The 20,678-nt window shown below is 40.1% G+C and overlaps 1 protein-coding gene across 1 annotated transcript in view; it reads right to left on the reverse strand.

Annotated features, from left to right (window-relative positions):
- Nucleotides 1-20,678, reverse strand: part of PHEX (phosphate regulating endopeptidase X-linked) — a 196,510-nt gene that overhangs the window by 173,138 nt on the left and 2,694 nt on the right. Inside the window, exons 2-3 of the mRNA XM_046672703.1 lie at nt 17,203-17,271; nt 10,690-10,851 (exon numbers count right to left, since the gene is read on the reverse strand). Coding sequence (XP_046528659.1) covers nt 10,690-10,851; nt 17,203-17,271 — 231 coding nt within the window. The remainder of the gene's footprint in view (nt 1-10,689; nt 10,852-17,202; nt 17,272-20,678) is intronic.

Consider the following 20,678-nt stretch of genomic DNA (forward strand, 5'->3'; position numbering starts at 1 on the left):
ACCATGATCAAGTGGGATTTATACCAGGGACACAGGGATGGTTCAACATCCGCAAGTCAATCAACGTGATACACTACATCAACAAAATGAAAAACAAAAACCACATGATCATCTCAATAGACGCAGAGAAAGCATTCGACAAGATCCAACACCCATTTATGATAAAAACCCTCAGTAAAATGGGTATAGAAAGAAAGTACCTCAACATAATAAAGGCCATATATGATAGACCCACAGCCAACATCATACTCAATGGACAAAAGCTGAAAGCCATCCCTCTGAGGACAGGAACAAGACAAGGGTGCCCACTTTCACCACTCCTATTCAACATAGTACTGGAGGTGCTGGCCAGAGCAATTCGGCAGGAAAAAGAAATAAAAGGAATCCAAATAGGTAACGAAGAAGTAAAACTCGCGTTGTTTGCAGGCGACATGATCTTATACATAGAAAACCCCAAAGAATCCACAGAAAAACTATTAGAAATAATCAACAACTACAGCAAAGTAGCAGGGTATAAAATTAACGTGCATAAATCAGTAGCATTTCTATACACTAACAATAAACTAACAGAAAAAGAACTCAAGAACTCTATCCCATTCACAATCGCAACGAAAAGAATAAAATACCTTGGGATAAACTTAACCAAGGAAGTGAAGGATCTATACAATGAAAACTACAAGACTTTCTTGAAAGAAATAGGCGATGACATAAAGAGATGGAAAAACATTCCTTGCACATGGATTGGAAGAATAAACATAGTTAAAATGTCCATACTACCTAAAGCAATATACAGATTCAATGCTATCCCAATCAGAATCCCAAGAACATTCTTCACAGAAATTGAACAAACAATCCTAAAATTCCTATGGGGGAACAAAAGACCGCGAATTGCTAAAGCAATCCTGAGCAAGAAAAACAAAGCCGGCGGAATCACAATCCCCGATTTCAAAACATACTACAAAGCTACAGTGATCAAAACAGCATGGTACTGGTACAAAAACAGGTCCACAGATCAATGGAACAGAATTGAAAGCCCAGAGATAAAACCACACATCTATGGACAGCTAATCTTTGACAAAGGAGCAGAGGGCCTACAATGGAGAAAAGAAAGTCTCTTCAACAAATGGTGCTGGGAAAACTGGACAGCCACATGCAAAAGATTGAAAATTGACCATTCTTTTTCACCACACACCAAAATAAACTCAAAATGGATCAAAGACCTAAAGATTAGGCCTGAGACAATAAGTCTTTTGGAAGAGAATATAGGCAGTACACTCTTTGACATCAGTTTCAAAAGAATCTTTTCGGACACTGTAACTCCTCAGTTGAGGGAAACAATAGAAAGAATAAACAAATGGGACTTCATCAGACTAAAGAGCTTCTTCAAGGCAAGGGAAAACAGGATTGAAACAAAAAAACAGCTCACTAATTGGGAAAAAATATTTACAAGCCACTTATCCGACAAAGGGTTAATCTCCATAATATACAAAGAACTCACACTGCTTAACAACAAAAAAACAAACAACCCGATCAAAAAATGGGCAGAGGACATGAACAGACATTTCTCAAAAGAAGATATGAATATGGCCAATAGACACATGAAAAGATGTTCATCATCGCTAATCATCAGGGAAATGCAAATCAAAACTACACTAAGATATCACCTTACCCCCGTTAGATTGGCAAAAACATCCAAAACCAAGAACGACAAATGTTGGAGAGGTTGTGGAGAAAGAGGAACCCTCATACAGTGTTGGTGGGAATGCAAACTGGTACAGCCACTATGGAAAACAGTATGGAGATTTCTCAAAAAGTTAAAAATAGAAATACCCTATGACCCAGCCATCCCATTACTGGGTATCTATCCTAAGAACCTGATATCAGATATCTCAAGAGTCCGTTGCACCCCTATGTTCATCGCAGCATTATTTACAATAGCCAAGACGTGGAACCAGCCTACATGCCCAGAAACTGATGATTGGATAAAGAAGATGTGGTATATATACACAATGGAATACTACTCAGCCATAAAAAAAGACGAAATTGGCCCATTCACAACAACGTGGATGGACCTCGAGGGCATTATGTTAAGCGAAATAAGTCAGTCAGAGAAAGACGAAATCTATATGACTCCACTCATAGGTGGAAATTAGTATATTGAGAAGGAGATCTGATCGGTGGTTACCAGGGAAAAGGGGGGGTGGGGGGAGGGTACGGAGGGGGAAGTGGTGTACCCACAACATGACTAACAAAAATGTACAACTGAAATCTCAGAAGGTTGTAATCTATCATAACATTAATAAAAAAAAAAAAAAAAACTCATGTTCCCCAATGAATGTGCTGTCTAACCAATTAGGTTATCAAGACCTTCCCGGGTCTGGGGTCATGACCAAAATATGGCAATAAATGTTGGAAATACACACGAATATCCTCATCTATCATTTTCACCCCAACGCTTACCTCTTTCAGGATTAGCTACCTTATTTACAGGCATGTTGGGACTTTGGGGGAAAACTAGATCACAGTATTTTACTTTAATAATGCTGTTAAATTTTCTTATCAGTTAAAGTTGTAATTTTTATTTGGGTAGGAAACTAACATTTGTTAAGCATCTACTATGTGCCAAGTGTTTTTAAAATGTTAGTTTAATTCTCATGAAATTAACAGTAATACCAGATGCCATTTATTGAACCCTGTGCGGAAGACTTTCGACACATCTCATTAAATTCATCCAACAGTATCCCCAGATGAGAAACTGAAGCTCAGAGGCAAGTGGTTTGCCTGCGGTCACATAGCCAGTAGGTGGCAGAGTCCCAATCTCTTTTCAGAGCCCAAACTTGAACACCATCCTGTGAGTTCTTATCTTCCTTGTCGTAATTTACACAGATCATACTGCCAGGGAGTCTTGGAGCCCTGGGAAGGGCTCTAACCTGTCTCACTGCCCACTCCCTGGTCCTGCCTTCCTGAGGCCTGCAACACAAATGGAGAACTGACAATTACTCTTCCCCTCCCCTAAGGGGCAAGCTCTAGTTGCATCTCAGGGCTCTTCTGGGACAACATGCAAAGGCCCAGGCATAGGAAGAGGGGGAGAAAAGAGAAGAGAAAGCCACCCCTCCCCATTCAGCCAGCCAGTCACCCCACCACTGCATCCAGCCACTCACAGTGGGCACAATCTTTCTCTCCTTTCTTCAACAACTATTTACTGAGCATCAGCTATGTGCCAGGCACTATGCCGGGTGCTGAGTCACAGTGAAGCCCAAAATGAACAAGATTCTGGCTCTCAGGGAATTTACCATCTGCTGGGGACAGGGAGGCAAGTAAGCAAGTACACAAACAAGATAATTTTAGATGGCTATAAGTGCCACAAAGGACACTAATAGGGTAACAGGATAGAGAGGGACTGGAGATGGGAATAGAAAACTATTTTTAATACCAGTGTTCTTTGACCCTTCTCTATCACTGAAATCTATCACTGAAATAAACTTAAATGTATTCCCAGATAGCTCACCTTTCTAATGGCCTCTTCAGGGCTCCAGAGCAGCACTGTCTGTAGAAATATTATCTGAGCCACATAAGCAATTGTTAGTTTTCTTGTAGATACATTTAATAAAGTAAAACAAAACAGGTGAAATTATGTTTAATAATATATTTTATTTAACCCAATGTCTGAAAATATTATCATTTCAATATGTAATTGATGAAATAAATCATCTATTAGATATTTTACATATTTTTTGAATGAAGTCTGAAATTTGGTGTGTATCTTACACTTACAGCACATCTCAATTCCAGCTAGCCATATTTCAAGTGCTCAAGAGCCACACGCGGCTAGTGGCTACCAGATTGAACAGTGCAGCTCCAGAGCCTGGATTACAACATCTATTGAAACATTTTGAGATGTGCAGATTTTTAATTTCCACATGAGTAGTCTTGGGGGGGCCTTTTTTTTTTTTTTAAAGATTGGCAGCTGAGCTAACATCTATTTCCAACCTTCTTTTCTTTTTGTTTTCTTTCTTCTTCTACCCAAAGACCCCCAGTACACAGTTGTATCTTCTAGTTGTAGGTCCTTCTGGTTCTGCTATGTGGGATGCCGTCACAGTATGGCTTGATGAGCTGAGCTAGGTCCGCGCCCAGGATCTGAACTGGTGAAACCCTGGTCTGCCGAAGCAGAGCACATGAACTTAACCACTCGGCCACAGGGCCAGCCTTATTAGCCTCTCCACTTCTGTATTTTCCTGTGTCTAACACAATGCCTCTTGCTGGGTGTGAAGGAGGAAGTGTCAATTCTGGTTGCTGTTGGCAACAATCTTATGACCAAACAAACTTAGAAGAACGAGACAGTAGATGTCAGAGTAGAGAGAAAGAAAGAAATGTGATCCTTAATAACATGGTTCAGCTGCTGGATCAACCCTTACCTGAAGTTCACATTACTACTAGACATTTTGGTTATGTGAACCCAGCAAATTTTCTTTATTGTTTAAGCCAATTTGAGTTGGGGTTTCTGCTACTTGTGACTGAAAGCAATTGGTGCCAGGAAAAAAGTAAATGCTCAGTAAATAGTCTTGAGTTCACAGATTAATAATAGTCAAAATGCTATGCATGTCAATCTATTTGAAGCAAGTGTATTTCCCCCAAATTAAGGAGCATACAACTCAGAACGAATGTAATGAATAGATGTGGTTTTTATCAAGCATACTCAACTTATTTTAATATTAATCACTTTGACAGAAGAGCTACAGTAAAGCCATGGGGGAAAAAATCGAAGGCTTGGAGTAGGTAAGAGTCAAAAAGGAAGACAAGGACATGCAGTGGGGGTGGAAAGGAACACACAAGAAGAAAACCTAGCATGCTGACTGTCAGAACTACCAGAACACAAGCTTTTACACATGGTAGCCATTCTCATGGCCTCTACTTCCTTCAGCTGTTTAGAAAGAGAACATCTCTGAGAGCTACGTGCACGTTTTTCACAATGCCTTCAGGAAGAAATTCATTTCTATATCTGAAGTGAGTGTCTCCTAACAACAAATTGCTAAACTTTTTAAGTTGGACGACTTCTTTCCCCTTCCTCACACTCTACGCACCCACACCCCTATCCCTGCTCAAATGGTGTACTGAGATTAGGAAAAATGTGAACAACAAAAAAACCTTTAGGGTAAAATCATTTCACTTCACATTCTAAAAGTATTCCATACAGGCCCAAATCTTCACACAGCACCCTCTGTGCAGGCAGGACTGATGATGACATATGTAAAATTGAGCCATTTGTTGCTTCCTGTGTGGTCACTTGAAAAAGAGCCAGCATGATCAGAAAAATAGGAATCTGCTCGGAGTGGGTGCACCCAGTTTATACAGCAGATTCACTGAGACTTCCAGGGGCTGAGTTTTCACCAGGAATAAAAAGCCCACCACAAAAGCTGGTTGCTCCTTAGCATTTAACCACCACATTCTCGTTTTGTTTTTTTCCAGTCTGACATCATTTGTTTCAAAGAACTTGATGTCAAGGCTCACTTTGGTACATCTTTATACTATGTGCATGGCATGAGGAAAATGACACAATTCACTATGTCTTCAATAATCTGAACTTCCCAATTATCAAATGACTTCACAGGAGCTGAACTGAAGTTTTCAGCTTTCTATTATCTGCAAAAGATGATTTGGCTAGGATCATCTGTAGGAAAAACAAGATTATGGAGGGGATTATTTAATTATGACAACCATTTGATTCTCAGCCAGCAGGTATTTACAAATAAATAACCGATCTATGAATCACGATCATCTTCCTCTGCTCATTAATGCGTGGATCCTACTTCATCTTATTGTTCTTCTGGGGATGTCTGTGCTTGAACATAATAATATACTGCATTTCTTTAGAAAATACTGGCAAAGACTGCTATTCCATACTAGAGATGAGCTGGCCCTAGCTTGAGTCATCTGTCTTCTGTTTGACACAAGTGTTCTATCTCACTCATTGCCTCATGTTTCATAAGTGCTCATTTGCAAAATTTTCATCTGGTCGTTCATAAGCAACGCATGCTGTGTCATCTTCACGGTTACATGAAGACAAATTTGGGAGGTTTTGTAGGAAGGAAATTTTAAGACATTCAAACACATGACTACATTCAGCCTTTTGAAAAAAAATCCTGCTTCTTAGAGAGAACAAGAAATAATTTTCTTTTCCAAGTAGAAATCTGAGTCTTATATGCCATTTAAAGAAAAAATTTACGAGGCCAGGTTGCTGACTTCAATAGAGGGTAATTTTTCATCAGCCAGGTCTGTCAAATCCATTTTACTTCACAAATTGGACAGCCGTATCTGTGTGTTCTCTATCAGCCATAAGAAAATGGTATTCTTTTGATTGGTAGTATTGGGTTTTATTTTTGGATGTTCTCTCTTCTTATCAAGGGTGAGGAAAAATATCTAGACAGTATTCAATATTTTTGGAAGCACATGATATTTACAAAAGACCAGACCAGAATAAAACTTAAAGCATTTGATAGACATTACTTCATGAGCCTTAGAACTTTCTTTGAGACGAAATAGAGGAGCAAAGGACAAATATTTATTGAAGGCCTGCTGAATGCCAGGAACCAGACTGGGTAATTTATACAGGTCATCTCCTTTAGTCCTCACAAACTCGATGAAATGGGTATTCTTATCTCCATTTGAAAGCTAAGAAAACTGAGCTAGGTGAGATGAGTAATTGGCCAAAAGTGACACAGAGGAGAAATGAAAAGGAACCAGGATTCGAATCCAGCTGTGGCTTCAAAACTCATGCTCTGAGTAGCTTACAATGAGTAAAAAATCTGGAAACAATCTAAATGGCAACACAGGAATTGATTACATCAATTGTAGTATATCCATACAAAGCAGTCATGGCAAATGACGGCATAGATCTATTTTTACTGACATGAAAAGATGTTAACATGTCAAGTAAACAGGGAAGATTATAAAAATGGAATATATGATCCCATTTGAGATATACATATAATTTTATATATATTAGCATTTAAAAGTTATCACTGGGTGGTGGGATCTGAAGTTCTTCTTCTTGAAGTGTTTCTTCTCGTTATTCATTTATAGTTGGTCTACAATGACCTGGTATTACCTGGATGGCTGGAGGGATGGGTAGATAGACCGAGAGATACATAGATGTATAGATAGATATAGAATATATAAAAAGATACAGACAGAATTTAAAGATCCAGTGATTAAAAAAATAAGATTGTCAGCACATCTGATACTTGAAAAGCTCTACTTACACATTTCAAGAATATCTAATGGTCTGCAACATACTTAGAGTTCAGAAAAATATCCACAAAGCTATCTGTATATCAATATCTATCCATCTATACATGTATAGATATATCTTCTCATTATTTATATGTGTAAATGTACAGATATAGACAGAGAATGAGAATATCTATACATCTATAGACAGAATGAAAGAATACTATGATAAAGCAAATGTAGCAAAATGGTAACAATCAGGGAATGTGGGTAAAGGGTATACGGGAGCTCCTCGTGCTATTGTTTTAACTTTTCTGTAAGTCTGAATTACCTCAAAATTACAAACTCTAAAGAATACATATTTTTATATTTCAAACACAAACATATGGTACAAGATGCTAATAATTTAAAAGAGACCCTACTCCACCATCTCTCTCCTTCTTGTGCTCTCCTTCTTGGTACTCGAAGCAAGAGCCCCAGGATCAATTTTTGGGTTCATCCTTTACAGTGCTTATCACAGAATAACTTGGGATTTCACTGGTCGTGTCTTTCCCAGAGCACAGAAATATGTGGGAAGCCTCCAATTTTGTTTCACAAGGCCAGCACAATCTTGATAACAGAACTGACAAACTTAGCACACAAAAGTCCATGGACCAATATGAATCATAAATATAGACACAAATGTACAAAACAAAATACTAGTTTATTCAATTCTATAGATTTCCTTAAAGAAAATAATAAACCATTCATAGGTAGAATTTATTTCAGGATTATGAGGTTAGTTCAGCATGAGAAAATCTACAGAAGTTGAGATACTCCATGTGAGTCTCAATAAAAAGTGAAGAGACATTTTCCCTGAACAATGCCTTTTTGCAAACTAAGAATAACAGAAAACAATAAAGAATACCTATTAGAAACAAAGGAAAAAAATATACTGGGTAGGCGGGGAATACTTGAGGCTTTACCACCCAAGCTAGGAAGAGAAAAATTATACCCGTTATCATTGCTATTATTCAACACTTGTTCTGGAGGCTCTAGCAAATATAGCAAAAGGAGAGGAGAGACAAAAAATTGTAATTCCTTCTTAATTTTATGATTACCTACCTAAAAAAACCCCAAAGAAGCCACCAAAAGGTTATTAATAAGATAGTTCTAATCAGATCCAATATAGCTATATCAAAGCTTTACACCAGGCATCACGATTGGCAAACTTTTTCCATAACGGTCAGAGAGTAAATACTTTAGGCTTTGCAGGCTAAATGGTCTCTGTAGCAACTATTCAACTCTGTCATTGTAGCACAAAAGTAACCATTGATAATGCATAAATGGATGAATGTGGCTGTCTTGCAATAAAACTTTATTGCAAAAACAGGCAGTGGGCTGGAATTGACCCACAGGCCATAGTTTACTGACCTACTTTATACCACAAAAAACAGTTGATGGAGAAAAGTAACCATTTAAAACAGCAAGAAAATATATAAAGACCTAGAAATAATTTTCTAAAGGGTGATTCTGCCATACGCATCAAAAATTAAACTGTGAATACTCTTTCAACATAACAATTCCATTTTTGGGAATTTATCCTACGGATACATTTAGAGAAAAACATAAAGATGTATACACATGGATATTTATTATAGTGTTATTTATAATAGGAAAAGATAACTACTGACATAATCCAAGTCTATGAGCAATACATCAGTTTTTAAAGCAGGGGACAGAGTAGCATGCATGATATCAGCTAATTTTTTAAATATATAGGTGTGTGTATGAGGCTATACGTGTGTGCCCACGCTTGGGGAAACACCTGGAAAGATATACCCAATTGCTTTATTAGTAGTTATTCCTAAGGGTGGATTTATGGGTGACTTTCTTCTTACTTTTTGCATGTTGTTTCTGCTCTTTTTTTATTTTCCCCATTGAGCTTGGAAATAAAATTTTTCATTTTTTAAAAGCAAGCAAACAAAAACCCTCATGCTGCTCTGAACAATTTACTCTTATTTCTATGAATTTTGGAGGAGCCAATATACAGCATCCTTCTCAAAGTACATCAATACTGATTTTTACATTAAGACACCCCCAGAAGGTTCTTTAAATTATTGTAACTGCTTCATACCCTGAAGATAGAAATCTTTTGGCTATAACTAATATAAAAGGAGCATTTATCTGGAAATCTTGTCTTTTTCTTATCCTTCAGTGATATTTCTGCATGCATGATTCTGTGTGTGTGCGTGTGCACACATCTCTATGTCTAGGAAGAAAAGAAGCCAGAGAAAGGAAACAGGAAATAGGCAAGAGCGGTAGGTGACGGACCAGCATGGGTTAATATGGTACAGGGAAATAAGTATTAGTAAATTCATTCCTGAAGTTCTTATTTATGGTTCTCTAGTATGGGAATCTCACCTGTTGAGTTAGGGGGAAAACTCTGACATTTTCAAAAATTCTCATTTATAATTTATGAAAACTAAGTTTTGGCCTCCTGGTAGAAAATATAAGTCCATATGATTCATATCCAACTGTGAAATTCAAGCACATTTTTCCTTACAATTGACAATAGGTATCTAATTATTTTGCCAATAGTTTCAGTTGTTATAATGTGTATGTGAATTGATATATGTTTAATTTCCATGTACTTAAAATCTTGGGGAGATGGGGAAGAAAGAAAAATGATTCTTTTAACTTCTCAGAAATTCTTTGTAGGTGTTACTGAACACGAGTTATATGGCATAAGTTATCAAAAAGAGGAAAAAAACGCATACTATTTTTGCCTCCTCTCAACAATGACCACCTTATCTGTCCTTGAAACTTCCCCACTTCCCTCCTGAAGTGGCTTTCTCCAATAGCTCAGCATAAAAATTAGATCCAATGCAAACAGAAGATCCCCTAGTCAAAGACATTCTCAACTTCTGAAGTGTTTGTGCAGGCACATGCGAGTACGTGTGTGAGCTTGTCGTTGCTAGAGAGGACGTGGGAGAAAAAGACAGTCTCCCCGGAGCCAACTTCGAAGTTAACAGGAACAATATGACAAACACAAGGTCATCCAGAGTTCTCAAAAGCGATGTCAAAAGACAATGAGGTGTTAAGTACATTTTGTAAATCATGAAAATCCAGGACACAATGAGCAAGTGACAAAGTTTGCTCCAAACACAAGAGACAAATAAGTATATTAACATAATTTCCATTAACTATTCCTTTGCTCCCAACCTCAATCAAATGCTATTTACGCTTCAGCAGAACTTACTATTATCAAATGTGAAGATAACAACCTATGCTAGGCATGCAATGAGATCTGGGAGACGAATTCCACAACTTTCCTTTCAATCTTCCATTTAAAAAAAAATCTTGAAAATGAATTTAGTACAGTTAAAAAGGGAGCAGTCATGCTTCAAATCCAAAACTATGTTTTTCTTGTCAAATATTGCTCTCTGTAAAGGGCATCACCACACCCCAGCAGAAACTTACCCTTCAACTTGAGGTCAACATTATGTCTCAGCCAAGGATAAACCCCATAGCTTGGCATATCTTCAGGAATTGGATTGCTGTCTATCCAGCCATCACAGGCGAACCGGAAGAAATTATCACAAGGATCCACAGACAGATTTACTTTACTCAAGATGGCAGCAGCTATTTAAAAAGAAAGTCATAGGATTAATGACAAGCACTGAACATTGTGTACTGTTCTCTTCCAAATTAAACAACGATTTCATATCAATCACTTCCCAAGCCTTGGCTTTTACATTTCCCCTCAAATGACTCCCTGAATCAACTTCACTTTACTAAATTATTGCATTCAGAGGGAGTGGATAAAAGTTTGGTAGTATTGTTGTTATTGTTTTTTGCAGGACTGTCCCTAACATCTGTGGGGCATGGGACAGGAATACAAACGGAGTGTCTGGTAAATTGTTTGCAAAGATGTGTGTGACATTTCCTTCCATCCCTCTCGCACTTCTGCAAGGTGACTCTGCCACTCTTCCCATCAAGCGGTAGGATCTATTTTTCCTGCCTTGAGTCTGGGCTGGCCTTGTGACTCGCTTTGATCAACAGAACATGGCAGAGTGATTTCTTGTGAGTTGCAAAGCTAGGCCTTAGGAGGCCTTGCACCTTCCATGGTAACTCCCTTTGAAAGGAGCCCTGAGTCTGCCCTTTGAAGAAGCCTCCTAGAGGAAGTAAGGCCACACGGAGAAGAACCAAGCCAGTAGCAACTCCCAGACATGTGACTGAGGCCATCATGGACCTTCCAGGCCAGGCGACCCTCCAGCTGAATGCAGCTATATGAATGAGCCTAGGCAGTATCAGCAGAAGAATCCCCACCTAACCCACGGAAGCACAAGAACCATTAATCACTCCCGTTTCAGGCCTCTAAGGTTTGGCGCAGTTTGTTCCACACAGCAAAGGCTAACTGAAACAGAGGCCCACGTGCCATAATCTAAATATTTAAAAGACATATTTACAATATACCTTCATAAAGACCTGGAAGGCCAGGTATGAATTCTTGAGCCCCTTGGTATTCAGTAAAACTCTCAGAGGTAGAAATCCCTGAAAGGCACCCACAAGGGCCCTAAAAGGAGGCTTGGGCCATCTAGCAGGGAATTCTAGGTTGTAGGAGAGGACTGACGACTTGGCGCCAAAGACTCCTTAACTAGAAGAGAGGCATAGCCAGAGGAGGGCACAGTGAGGCATTCCAAATGCAGGGCCCAGGGCAGGAGCCCCTCTTGCCCAGGTCTAGGAGCAGAACGGAGTATTTGTATAAGTTAACAGAAAGACACAATGGACTTACCTACTGTTTTTTCCTCTTTCACAAGCCCACACACAATTACATATGGAAGATAATCAATAGGTAGGAAATTTGTGCATACTTAAATACATATCCATGAGCTTTAAAAAAAATCTTTCATTACAAAATGAGAAGGTTCCAAAATTCCTAATATTGAACTCCAACTCTCTTCCAACTGTCATACAATTGCTGGCTACCACTCTAGCAAAGATACGCACCAATTGACTAAAAAAAAAGGCAGTCAATATTTTTAATGACGTTGGAAAGATGATATTTTGGGTAAGTTTCACACTTTAATGAATGCCAGAATACATTTCTGTTTGAAGTAATGAAAACTCAAATGAGTTTTCAGCTAAATATGAACGAATTGCCAAAAAAAGTATAATCTGCATAAATTTAGATATGCATATTACTGTTTGGTTCTATGTGTGGTTCTTCAGGTTTAAAATAAGGCTAGATATTCCTCTAGCCTAGACTTTCCATGAAAATTTCAAACAGCTTTCTGTCCTCAATGAATAATATACAAACATCCTAGTTTCTATAAGACTTCAAAATCCCCACCATTTTCAAACCTCTTCCCCCATTAAAAAAAAATCAAAGCAAAAAATTGGCTTAAAAGTTTGATAAATTTAAAATTAGCTTACTATTTTCATCTTTCAGAATAAATTCAGTTGTCTCCAATTACATTTTTACTTACTGCTATTTTATCATTAATATTTAATATGCAAATATGCTAGGAAACACGAAACCTTCATCTCAGTTTGTATTTATAGTTATTCTGGCTGTGCAACCACAGAATGAATCTGCCATGTGACACCTCAGGGACATGGATCAGACAAGTTTCAGTCCCACACAATATTTACAGTCACACAGCGGAGCCCTCACACACGTTTTTATTCACATAAGCACATTGTTTCCTGGCCGCCTTCCCAAACCTCTCCCTGCCCCCAACCCTCAAATGTATCCATCTCCTCCGTATTCTTACAGATACCTAGAAAACTGCAAGATCAGCTCTGACCTCAGCCCTGATGTAAAATGGGGGAATACTTCACTCACACTGAATTTGGAGCTGAGCCTGCTGAGTGGGAAAATTCTAGCTTCAGGCTCCCAATCCATCATTCACGATTCACAGCTGGGCACATGGGCGCGCTTTCTGCAGGGGAACTGTGACTTCAAATTACAAGGGACCATGGTTGTCAAGACACCAAAACTCCTTTCCCCCTACTCAGCTCCACGGTGAAAACCCAAAGAATCTTGTTTTAATAAAAGAAATATGATGATGAAGGAAACCTGTGAAAGGCCAGGCTGTGTGTTCTCTCAAGTCACTGCATATAACGTAAAATGGTCATGCCATCTCCAGCCAGAGTTTATGTAGTAGAGGTGGAGGCACCACCCCACATTACCAGCCTGAGTTTTTCAGTTTAATCAGGGCTCAAAGGAGAGGGTGGTGGTGGTAATAATAAGATCATTAATATTGAGCATTTGCTCTGTGACAGGAACTATGCTAAGCCCTTTTCAGGCAGTATAGCATCATCACAGACTCTGGAGCCAGACCACCTGAGTTTGAATGCCAGCAACACCATGGAACAGCTATGCAACCTCAGGCAGGTTACTTGACCTCTCTGTGTCTTAGTTTCCTCACATGTAAAATGGGGATAATACTATCACCTCATAGGATCTTCATGAGAATTAAATGAGTAAATACACGTAAAATGCTTAGAACAGCGTCAGACATTGCCAAATAGATATGGTTGCCAGATAAAATACACGATACCTAGTGAAATTTGAATTTCAGATAAACGACTACTGCTCTAAGTATACACCAAATACTGCATGCAACATACACCAAAAAAACAGCAGTTGCTGCAATTTAACTGAGCATCCTCAAAGTAGATATATAGCTAAATATGGCAACCATACATATAAATTTTGGCTGTTACAGTTCCACAAACACTTATCTGAAACTCTTGAGGCCAGATATATTTCAGAGCTCACGGATTTTTCAGATTTTAGAAAAGTAACAGTGCATATACCACGGATTATATAATACCTCCAGCAACGTCTAGAGTGGCACTCCTGAAGCAAGCACATTACTAATACTATAGAGAATATGTGCATGTTCTCATAAGTGGGATAAACAAAATCTAAAACAGCCTCACATGAGTTATGCACCAGTTTTGCTACCACAGGAATGTAGGCCGGGTCCAGGCTTGCCAACAGAGTTAAGATGCTCTCTGCGTTTGGGGTTAAGGAGCGGGTACTGTGGATCTGGATTAGTGCTACTACTGCCATCGTTATTTTCTTCTATTCTCACAACAAGCATAATAAGTAAAAACTGTTATTCCCATTTTACAGATGGTGAAACTCAGGCTTCAGATGGTTATGTATTTAGCCCAGGATCACGGGCCTTTTAAGCGGCCAGATCATGCTTCAAACTCAAGTCAGCCTTTGTGCCCTTATCCACTACCAATAGCATGCCTTTTCCTTGTTTTCCTTGTATTCTTTTCCTACCACTCATTTCGAAAGAGGGATAAGGATAAAAGGAAATAGAGAAGAGGAAGAAAGGAGAGTCATGCACCAGACGCACCTTAGAAAGGGCTAGCACTTGTTCAAAAAAACGTCCAGAAAGCAAGGGCTTCCCCACGCACGCGCCGCCCCACGCACGCGCCGCCCCACGCACGCGCCTTCGGCTTCCTGTTCAAGACGGTCCCTTGGCTGTAATTGTGTCTTTTGTACTTAACGGCTGCTGTGTAGCTCCCTGATCGTAGTGAGGGTCATGTTACACTAAAGAGGACTGTATTCTTGCTGAGCCTTTCACTACAGAAACAGCAAAATTATTTTTTTCAATATTAGCAATTCACCAACGTGAAAATTAAAAACGGGACAGCAAGGCAAAGCACATTCGCTGGCAGGAGGCGACATTATCAAATGTCATTCTGTAAGTTTTACTCTTGCGTTATTATGATTCGTAATAGAGACAAAACTCACAAAGTGACCCTCTATACAAAAAGTTGACTAAACCCAAATTGAAAATTTGAGTTCAAAAATTTCAATTTCATGCACCTGGAAGAACCCTACCACAGCAAAAGGACAAGGTGACAAAGTCTGCAACCTGTCCTCTGATCGTCCCACCTGGTGCCCCACCCAACTCCAGGTCATCCTCTCCCCACCGGAGAAACCCCTAGGTCACCCGCTCAAGCTGGGAACAACAAAGGGCCTGGGAACTTCCAAATCTTTCTCACCCTCACCAGAATGAGATCAAGAAGCTGAAATGGTTGTCTAGTCGCTAGACTCTAGCAGGTCTAGCGTTAGGGAAAAAGGGCAAGACGGGACCAGGGTCAGAGTTACCTGGCATGGTCTCGTGGCCCAGTTGGAGAGGAGCCACACATGAACTTGAAGCCCAGCCCTGCTGCTAACTCAGGATGTGACCCCAGGCAAGTTATTTCACTTCCAGAAGCCTACATTTCCCCTTCTGTAATTGGGCCTGGTGATAGCACTGACTTCATGGGGTTCTTAGGTAGATTTTATGAGATAGCACGCGTAAGTCACTTAAAACATTGCCTGGTTAAAAAAACATAAAGACCACTTAAGAATGGGACAAAAAAAGACCTCTAATAACATGATTATCTAACCCATTACTTCTGTATAAGGCCTCCAAGTTTAAAAGCTCTTTTCACCCAAGTCTTTCCCATCTCAATAAATGCCACCACCCAACCACCACCAAAAATCTAAGCATCCACCTTGGTTCTCTGCATTTGTCCCAGCCCACAGCCAAGCCTTTGGCAGGCCCTCTAGCTCCCAAACCGTCTAGTCTCCCTTTCCGTCTCTTGAATTCAAGACACCATCCATCACCTCTCACCTGGACCAAAATAACCTCCTGCCTGAGTGACCTTCCCATTCCTGCTCTCTATGGTCTCTTCTCCACCCAGAAAGGCTCCCCTGAGTCTAGCTCTCCACAGAGATCTTTTTAAATGCTAATAAGATCGTGTCCCTCTCTTTCTTAAAACCCTCCAGAGGCTTTTGAGCACACTTAGGAAAACCCCAACTCCCTGGCACCTTGGTTCCTCACTGATGCTCATCACCTGCACTCCACCCCTCACCCAGCAAACTCTTCCCATTCCTCAAGTCGGCCAAGCCCTTTCCTCTACGGGAACTTTGCCTCAGCTGTTCCCCACACCTGGAAAGCCCTTTCCTCCATGTTCACACAGCACATCCCTTCCCATCATTCAGGGTTACTTCAACATCATTTCCTCAATCGATCTAGCCATCGTATCACTTGCTATCACATTATTCCATTTTAATCTTTTAATTTTCTGTATAACGTGTACCACCAGCTGATATTTTGTGTGTGCATTGATTGCCTGTGTGCTTATTAGTTGTCTTTCCCTTACCTGATCATTCTGCTTCACTGCTGTATTCCCAAAACCTAACTCGGTGCCTGTTGTGCAGTAAATATTTGGTGAATTAATTCGTTAATCTCTTAAGGCCAAGAGGAAAGCGAAAGGGCCGTGTGCTTAACTTTTCCTATGACTTCCCCTTTGGAAAACACACTAGGGTCCCTGTCCACTTAAAGAATGGGGGTGGAGGCTGGAATCTAGGTCCTGCAAATCTAGGCCCTGACCCTGGTTTATGGAGGGAATCTAAGAGCTGTGGCAAAACTGAGGCAACCTTAAGCACTCATCTTCACTTTGGGGTACCCACTGATACACGACCTGGTCACCTCAAGAAAAATGACTTGTAACGTGGCATAGAAGAACCCAAAGGGATTTCAGGTGACAATGGAAGCATGGATTTACAGAGGGTCCCTCCTTAGACGCAGACAGGTCAGACCAACTGACCAGAAGATACAGAAAAACTGTTAAGATAAATAGGAATCTATATCCCGCTGAGGCCATGGGAAGGCCAATGGTGTCACTCTTCAGTCTTAAGAGAGGCCACTCAGCCTTCCAAGCCCCTTTCAGATTTCCTTATAATGATTTGGAATACCACACAGCTGTTTTTTGCAAGGAACAAGAAGACAGGAAACCTATGCTCCACGACTTCACACCAAGACTTGAAAGTAAACTTAAAATTTCATCAAAATTACATTTGGTACTTGGTAAACCTCAAGCAAACAGAATACTAAAAATACTACCTGTTTTCTCTTCCACTCCCCAAGGTACCATAGTTATGACTTGACACAGGATGGAAAACTGACTTACCAGCTTCGATGCATTCTGGCTTGAGGCAGTACTCCTGTTTAGCCCGGAGACTTAAGAAACCTTGACTCACTGGAAAACAGACCAGAATGAAGAAATGACTGGCTGGTAGCAGACTGCCGTCAGGTAACCCACCGTCAGGGGCATATGCAAGACATTTGATAGCAGTTCATTCTTTTCAGGATTGACGCAGAATTCCAAACTCTGGTTGGCTCCAAATCACAGAACCGAACTCTGGTCACTAAGTGTCCTTGGTGAGACTCTTACTTGCTCTGAAACTCGGTTCTCTTGAACATAAGATGAGTGGGCACAACTAGACCAGTACTTCTCAGAGTGGGGTCCTGAGGCAGCAGCATCACCTGAGAGCTTATTAGAAATGCAAATTGCTGAGCCCCACCACAGACCCACTGAATCAGAAAACCTAGGGTGGGGCCAAGCCATCTGCGTTTGAACAAGCCCTCCAGGGGATTCTGATGCGCCCTCAAGTTTGAGAACCGCTGGGCTAGATGATCGCTCAAGTCTCTTCCCCATCTCTGATTATCTGTGGTTTAAGTCTCGTAATTTCACTCTTTTTGTTTACAACTACAGTCTTGTTTTAGAGATGGGAAAATTGAAACTTATAAACTATGTCATTTGGAGCAAATCCAGAGTGGAAGGAGAAAGCTAGCATGTGGGGCATTTAAAATTCTGTATCTTATCTAAACCATCTATACAGATATGGCCCAAAAAGGTGGGGAGGGGGTAAAAATATACTGTATATAACTCAGTTATCTAGCAAGGGAGTCATGATCTGCCTGCCCTGTGCCCCACACCCCACACCCCCTCCTCCCACCAGGCCCGGCTTAGCTACCTGACAGATGCAGCTTTGTGGACCAAGCTTCCAACTACTTCCACCAAAACAAAACAAAACAAAACAAAAACCTTGCAAGGTGGAAGCAGCTTTTTACCAATGGCTTAATTTCCCCCATCTGGCTGCAACATTATCTAAATGGATTTCTGCAGGAGTACAGACAGGTGCCCTATTTGTAAACTCCAGGTAGCACCTGGGCATTAGCAGATGTGAGTTTAGATTTCAGAGATATTTGTGGTAGCCAAGGAAGTTGTGGGGAATTCATGATTGCTGTACTCTGTGAGCGGAAATAAGGAATCATTTGGAGATGTGGTGGTGGGGAGATGGGCCGGGGCGAAGGGGCCAAGGCCTTTGTGCATCCTCAACCGAGCTGCAGGATCAGAAAGCATGGCGGTACCTTTATTTCTGCTCGAGATGGAAACCCTGTACATCACTTGCCAGTGTGGCAATTTGTATTATTTATTAGCCCGCATTCTAAGAGGAGCCTGCTTTTTCTTTGTTCTTTTCTCTACTGCCATCCTCCAAACAGCCTTTTTACTTGTGTTATATTATAGATTCAAGAAAACTGCCTATGAAACATCTCAGTCCTATTTTTAAGAAAAGTATCTTAGCAAAAGGTGTGTTTTGATTTCTTTAAAAAGCAAAAAGAAAGGTAAAAATATACATGAGCCACATAAAGATTAGTATGGAATATTTCAGTATGCCTGAGTGGTGGAACCATGGGGGAATTTTCCCTTCAGTCTACTTCTGTGTGTTTACCAAATGTCCTTTAATGAGCAAGTGTTATTTTTTGTAATGGAAAAATAAAATTTGTTGTAAATAATAATATTTTATGATTCTGGACAATACCTTTGTGATACTAGCCTTATTTTATTTTAGAAAAAAGATAATGAAATAGTTAAAGACTTACTCCTTTCATGGTACAAACTTCCAGTTATAAAATAAATAGGTCATGAGGGTGTAATATACAGCATGGTGACTATAATTAATAATACTGTATTACATATTTGAAAGTTGATAAGAGGGTAGATCTTAAAAGTTCCCAGTGCACGAAAACAGAATGTAACTATGTGTGGTGATGGATGTTGACTAGACTTGTTGTGGTGATCATTTCACAATATATAAAATATTGAATCATTACATTGTACACCTGAAAGTTATATGTCAATTATATCTCAATAAAAAAAATTTAAGGCATTCCTTTCATGGAAAATAGTTCTTGGCTCAAAACATCTAAGGAAGCAGAACGAAAATCAAATATCTTTACCTGATGATAGGTAAAGTGAAGGTTTAAATTAAATTAATTGGGACACAGACAGACCCAACCCCTCAAGGAAAAGCAGTATATCCATGGAGGTTACCTTAAGATCCTGCAAATGATTAAGGGTCAGCAAGCCCAGGTAATGTGAAGGTGTAAGTAAATGAAACAGAGACAACAATGAAAATAATTTTAATATAAAAAGTGAAAATGTTACTTATTACTGGTTAGGAGCTTTTAAAAAAACTTAAAGCAGTTTGGTTTCTCATTTTAGATTTCTATATAACCAGCAGAAATGACCTCAGATTGCAGTAGTCATCCACAGATGGAGAACATGAGAATGACCATAAATTGAGGGTCAGCATACTACAGCCCACAGGCCAAGTCCAGTCCACCACCTGTTTCTGTACAGCCAACAAGCTAAGAATGGGTTTTTTTTTAAGATTTTATTTTTTTTCTTTTTCTCCCCAAAGCTCCCCAGTACATAGTTGTATATTCTTCATTGTGGGTCCTTCTAGTTGTGGCATGTCGGACGCTGCCTCAGCGTGGTTTGATGAGCAGTGCCATGTCCGCGCCCAGGATTCGAACCAACGAAACCCTGGGCCGCCTGCAGCGGAGCGCGCGAACTTAACCACTCGGCCACGGGGCCAGCCCCTAAGAATGGTTTTTACATCTTTTAATGGTTGGGAAAAAAAACCATAGTAAGAATAACATTTGGGGCCGGCCCGGTGGCGCAGCAGTTAAGTGTGCACGTTCCGCTTCTGCGGCCTGGGGTTCGCCAGTTTGGATCCCGGGTGCAGACACGACACCGCTTGGCAAGCCATGCTGTGGTAGGCATCCTACATATAAAGTAGAGGAAGATGGGCACAGATGTTAGCTCAGGGCCAGTCTTCCTCACCAAAAAGAGCAGGATTGGCAGCAGTTAGCTCAGGGCTAATCTTCCTCAAAAAAAAAAAAAGGAATAACATTTCATGAAAATGATCCGAAATTCAAATTTCAATGTCCAGAAATCAAATTGTATCAGAATACAGCCATGCCCATTTGTGAATGTATTGTTCATGGTTGCTTTTGTGCTACAACAGAGTCGAGTAGCTATAACATAGACAGAATGGCCCAGAAAGCTGAAAATATTTACTGTCTGGCCCTTTACAGAAAATGTTTGCCAACCATTGCTTTTGAGAAACACATTGTGGAGAAGAAGGGTGGGGGGAAGGAGGAAGAAAAGAAAGGACACTTTAAAATAAACTAGCTTAGGCATACAGTTCTACCTGATGTCTTAAACCCTAGCGCTCTAGGTCCTCTGAGACCACCCCAAGGCCAATGGCAATCACTCTTACTGTAGCGGGACTAAGGTTTAGAAAAGAGATTACC

This window comes from Equus quagga, chromosome 10 (assembly GCF_021613505.1).
Source record: "Equus quagga isolate Etosha38 chromosome 10, UCLA_HA_Equagga_1.0, whole genome shotgun sequence".
Taxonomy (NCBI): domain Eukaryota; kingdom Metazoa; phylum Chordata; class Mammalia; order Perissodactyla; family Equidae; genus Equus; species Equus quagga.